Source organism: Rhopalosiphum padi, chromosome 3 (assembly GCF_020882245.1).
Source record: "Rhopalosiphum padi isolate XX-2018 chromosome 3, ASM2088224v1, whole genome shotgun sequence".
Lineage (NCBI taxonomy): Eukaryota > Metazoa > Arthropoda > Insecta > Hemiptera > Aphididae > Rhopalosiphum > Rhopalosiphum padi.
In genome coordinates this window covers 35,367,161-35,373,074 of record NC_083599.1, presented here as the reverse complement: position 1 = coordinate 35,373,074, position 5,914 = coordinate 35,367,161, and the positions used below count along the sequence as shown (strand labels likewise).

At 30.5% G+C, this 5,914-nt stretch overlaps 1 protein-coding gene across 1 annotated transcript; it reads left to right on the top strand.

The window, feature by feature from the left end:
- The first annotated feature begins 538 nt into the window (after positions 1-538).
- On the top strand, positions 539-3,414 carry LOC132926296 (E3 SUMO-protein ligase ZBED1-like). The gene is made up of 2 exons (XM_060990642.1): positions 539-800; positions 1,649-3,414. The coding sequence occupies exons 1-2, from the start codon at positions 616-618 to the stop codon at positions 3,336-3,338; spliced, it is 1,875 nt and encodes a 624-aa protein (XP_060846625.1). The 5' UTR covers positions 539-615; the 3' UTR covers positions 3,339-3,414.
- The last annotated feature ends 2,500 nt before the right edge of the window (positions 3,415-5,914 follow it).

The following is a 5,914-nucleotide window of genomic DNA, read 5'->3' as shown; positions in this document are numbered from 1 at the left end:
CAGGAAAAACATTTTAGTGCGAACTGTATATAAAATAGAGCTCTCGGTCTGGTACGTGTATTAATATACACGTGTACCCGTAGTCCGTACCTTAAATAGTAAAGTGTATGAATACCCGTGCATTTAATTACACGTGTTTTTAAAGTTCGTGTACACGTGTATTAAAATTGTATCTACCCGTGTGCTTAAGGTTCAGTAGTTTTTATAAACTTTAAGATGAATATCATAAAATAAAATTAATAATATTGTTAAGTGATACTGACGTGTAGAATACTATTTTTGTGGTATTATTTCACTGAGTTAATGTAATCTTATGTCATTTGTGATCACCCGATAATTGCCAATTACAAATAGATATAGTATAGATAGTAGACACCAATTTTTGTAACATACAGGTAAAATCCAATATTGATATAATGTTGAAACTATTATAACAGTGAGATAGGTATTAAATAATAAAGATAAAAACACTCGAAAATTCATTGTGTTAATAATAAAATATAAATTACACATTATTTTGAGTGATTTTTATTTCATTTGTGTCTTGTGTGTTGTACAAAATTATATGAAATTTTTGTACGTATTTAAGTTTAATTTTTTTTATTAATTTATAAAATGAGTAATAAGTGTAAAAGTTGGGTGTGGCTATACGCTAAACGTGAAGGCGACAAAGCGTATTGTGATTTGTGTAGTGAAAATGAAAATAATGAATTTTGCTGTATTGGCGGAACAACAGGTTCTTTGGGTAGACATTTGAAAACTATTCATGGTATAAAACCACTCACGACTGCATCACGGAGGTATGTACTATGTACTTAATATACATATTAATATACATATATTATTTATATTATATTTATTAACTATAGGTAAATTAAAATTATTATTTTTTACAAAAAATATTTGGTGCTATTCTCATATGGTCTATCTGTATTCAAAGGTTCCTAATGATTGGATGGTCCAATACTTTTTTATAAATATTTTAAAGATTAAAATTATTATTGATATAAAAACAGTCAATCCCGACAAAATTGTATAATAATTTACTTAAACGCTTAAACGAAACCCTGAATAAAAATTTTTTAATTTAATTTATATTTTTTTTACATAAGTACTGTTGACTTTGGTGAAAATGTTGTGTTCGTAGGACTACTATTTTTGTATTTAAGACTAATACTAAAAACAATTTCTACGAAAACCTCGTTTTAATCGTTTTTTATAATTTTTGGGTAATTAACGCCTAAATTTGGAAAAAGTTTAAAATGTATACATCATTGTAAAACCAATACATTCTTCGTTTCACTTAGAATCTAAAATTGATCAATTTGTTGAAAAAATTAATTAAATCATTAAAATAAGCGTATAATATTTAATCTTATATTCATAATAAGTAAAAATGCCTAGTTTATTTACTGTCCGGGGGTTCTTTGCATTATATTCCTTAAAAAAATTCTATTATCCGAACTTTCACTCATCCTAATTCGGTGTGGTCCTAATTAGATCGGATAATCGAGATTCTACTTTCTACTGTATTAATATTCCAAAACTTTATCTCAAATATTAAAAATATTATTAAAATAAATTTTAACAAAACAAGGTATGAGAAATTAAAAAATAGGTACTTTTTTTACATTTTTCGATAATACAGGGTTACTTCTGGTCATGAACTGGATAATGCCGATACCTTAACCAGTTCAACTACGACTGCAAGTTCTTCAGAAACACATAGTTTGGAAATTGATATACCAATACCTAGGAAACGTCGACGAACTTATAGGAATCGGGAGGACGATCGAATTTGCAGCTCCGAAAAAACAGAGCAGATACATCAAGCATTAGCAAAAATGATAGCCGTGAATCAAATGCCGCTATCTTTTTGTTCAAGTGAAGGTTTTAAACAGTTTATGACAGTTGTCGAACCTAACTACAAAATATGCAAGGAAGGAGCAATAAAATCAAGATTGAAAGCATTAAAATCATCGGTAAAAGATATAATACAAAAAAACTTGAAGGATTCTATAAGTATAGCATGTACATCTGACTGTTGGTCATCGTTATCTCAACAAAGCTATATAACAGTTAGTGCTCATATAATTGATGATCAATGGTGCCCAAAGTCGTATACACTTACAACACATGAAATGGAGGAATCTCATAGTGCTGCAAACCTTGCTCACCAATTAAAGGATACATTTGATAAATGGGAAATTGAAAGTAAAATTATGGCTGTTGTCACGGATAATGCAAGAAATATAATAAATGCTGTAAATACATTAACAAATATATCCGAGACATATGATTTAACGTGTGCTGCTCATAGTATTCAACTTGCGGTTAATAATGGATTAAAACAAGATGGTATTGATACACTGATCCAATTAAGTAGTAAAATGGTAGGTCATTTTAAACATTCTAATTTGGCTAAACATGCTTTAATAAAAATGCAAGAGCAGCTAGGATTAAACCAACTAAGTCTCATACAAAGTTGTAAAACAAGATGGGATTCTGTTTATATGATGTTAGATCGTCTTTATACAAATAGATGCGCTGTAACAAATGTTTTAGCTGACCGTAATATAACTAATGTTGCAATTGCAAAAAAGTTGGAAATTTCCGAAAGTGACTGGACAAAAATGGAAACTGTAGTAGCTTTGTTAAAACCATTACAAGTTGTAACAACAATTTTTTGTGGCGAAACACATTCCCCAGTATCAATGGTTAGACCTCTTATTTCAAAAGTGATTGAAAAACACTTGAAAATTAATGAATATGATAGTGAAGTTATTATCAGTTTTAAACAGACAGTAGTGTCACAACTTAAAGAACGTTTTAAGCTTAATAATTTAACAAACATCATATCTTCAAGACAAATAGCATCATTTTTAGACCCAAGATATAAAGATTTGGAACATGAGGAAATCGAAATAAGAGAAAATATCCGTTCTAAAGTACAAAATGTTCTGGTTGAAATGAATACTTCGGAAAATAGAGTGGATATTGAAGTTCGTATTCAAAAAAAGAAAGGAGCACTTGAATTTTTATACGGCGATGAAGTTCATGATATCAACGATACATCGACGCAATTTCAATGCTACCTGGCAGAACCACAATTGAGGTACGATTTTGATCCATTTGAATGGTGGAAGTCACACGAAAAAAAATATCCTTTGGTAGCAAAGGTAGCAAAGAAATTTTTGTCAATACCAGCCACATCAGTAAGCTCAGAAAGATGTTTTTCAACTGCCGGGAATGTGGTTACCCCCAAAAGAAACTGTTTGGCACCAGAAAATGTCAATATGTTAGTATTTTTATATCAAAATCGTAAAATTATGTTATAAAACTTTCAATATATAATAGGTAGGTATTTTTTTTGACAATTATCTTGTGATTTTTTTCTTTATAATTAACTCATTAAAAAATTCTCTGAAATTATTGTATTAAAATTTAAAAAATTATTTTTGTTATTGTTTAGTAATTAACATTTGAAAAAAATTTTCATTATTCAAATGTTGTTATAATTAAAAAGAATTGTTATGGTTTTAATGTATTATACTCATTTGTTATAATATGTTTGTATTAAATATAAAATGTTTAATATTATATAATTATTTATAAACGGTATTCCTATAATCCTATTTTATACAAAATGTCTGAAGATTTATGCTTATATGTTTTTTTAAATATGTGTTTTTAAACATTTTCAGAAAAATAAACTTTAATATTATTTCTATCTTCAAATTTAATTGTAAAAAAAATGGTATATTTTTTTAAATTTCTTACTAAAATATATGTATGATAATAGGAGGGCGTAATGTAGATGACGTACTTTTGGGCTCTCCCTTTTGGATTTTCTTCAGATCACGGTAAGTAGACGGATATTGAAAACACTTCACACAGGCACACGGATTCTATAATACACGGGTACACGGGTATATGGACTCTAAATACACGTGTACACGTGTAGTTTAATTACACGGGCTTTAACACCGTTTGTATAAAAACACGTATGTACGTATTCTTAGATACACGTGAAATAGAGACCTCTAAATTATAAAAAGCTTGACATCGTGATCAATTAACGATCATAGATCTATTTATTATTATTCTACTAATTTTAATCGAAATAATTAATCAGTTAAAATAACCTTTACTGTACTGCAGTTATATCATGTTATGTGTAGTCGGCACAAACATCACCGACGACGAAACGAAATAAATATCATATCGATTAAACTAGATAATATCGTCATAACGGTACAATAATATGACGGTACAGTCGCCGCGCGCGGTGCTTTACTGCAGATGTTTCAGGTGTACTTCGGCGGGGCAACCTTTCGAGAATAAAAACGTTAAGCGCCCGCGACGATAAATGACGCCTTTAAGCCGGCAGAAGTAAAAAAAATCACCGGCATTATAGAAATCGCGAGGGAACCGCGTTATTATGATGGCAACACTATTTGTAATTTCGACGGCGAAAGTGTGTGGCCGGGGCAATACGGTTTCCGCAAAGTGTAAAAATAAATTAGGTGCCCGTTAAAACAATACAATATCCCCCGGCGGCGCCCCCGTCTATCGCCCGGTAATAATAGCCCCGTAATAACCTATACCTATATATGCCATTATATAAGTGTTTTATGTGCCCAAGTCGTTGTATGGCTGTTTTGTCTCGAGCCGCAGTGATACACTACGACGGCGGTGATGGCGTCGTCGGCGGGCCAACAAGCCGCGAGCGATTCAGTTCAATCGCTGTGGTGGCAAACATAATAGCATTTTACCTAAGCTCTTTTTGATATTTTTCGGGATAACCGTCCGCGCGCGTATTACGGACCAGCGATTTTCGGACTTTTCGTATGACGACGACCGAATTGGATACAAAATATTATATTCGTTTTTTTTTGTTTTTATGATACCTATAAACATTTCTCTTATATTAATATCATTATGTATAATATAATATTATTCGTGAATAAAATCGTCGTAGGAGGTATAGACGGATTCCTGTAAGAAAAGACGCAATAATAATGATATTATTAGTCGAAATAATTCGATTGCGGTAAATCAGTAAAAAAAAAAAAAAATAATAAAATACCTCATATAATAAAAGCTCTCGTGCTGTCTTAATCAAATTAGTTAGGCTCTCGTCTTATTTCGTAATATCATTGGTTGCGGTTGGTGGTGATGACGTGGGCGCCCGCGGGAATTCTCTCAAGGAGTCAGACACCAAAAAGTGCATTAAAGAAAAAGGTTTATTCATTGCTAACTGTAAAAAATAGAGTAAAAAAAGTATGTTATGAAAAAAATTAACAAAAATATTTACCTAAGTCAAAATATCAATTAAATGTTTATTTAAACAATAATAAAAGTAAACGTTTTCAAAATATATTTGAAGTCTGCGGATGGGAAATGCCACACCTCGCCCTCCCTTTTTACGCCCGTGGGCAGTAATCAAAAGTAGTGTATTTCATGAAAAATAACACCTTTGAGTTCTTTAGATAGATGTTAAAATTAAATTTCATTGATGATCGTTTTAAAATAGCTCTTGAAGTTCTTATGGTTTATACAAATAATAATTCAATTTTATCAATGGATAGTCTCTGAAATAAATTATTCATTTATATTCGGTGTTTAATGTTCAAAAAGAAATTATTTTGTAAAACGTACCATTTTTTTTTTTAATTTTAAAAATCAATATCGGGCCGCTTTCTAAGTTAATATTGCGCAAACAGTTGTAATTAATTGGTGACGGTTAACAATTAAATTAGATGAAATCCGTTTTTTACAGTAATCTACACGAATTACAGTAATTATAAATATTCAATATTTATTTATTCGTCGCTCTCTGGCCTCAAACAAAGCGTAATTGACACGATCCAATACTATACCGTGTTTACGTCGCTATTTCCGTGTATTTTTA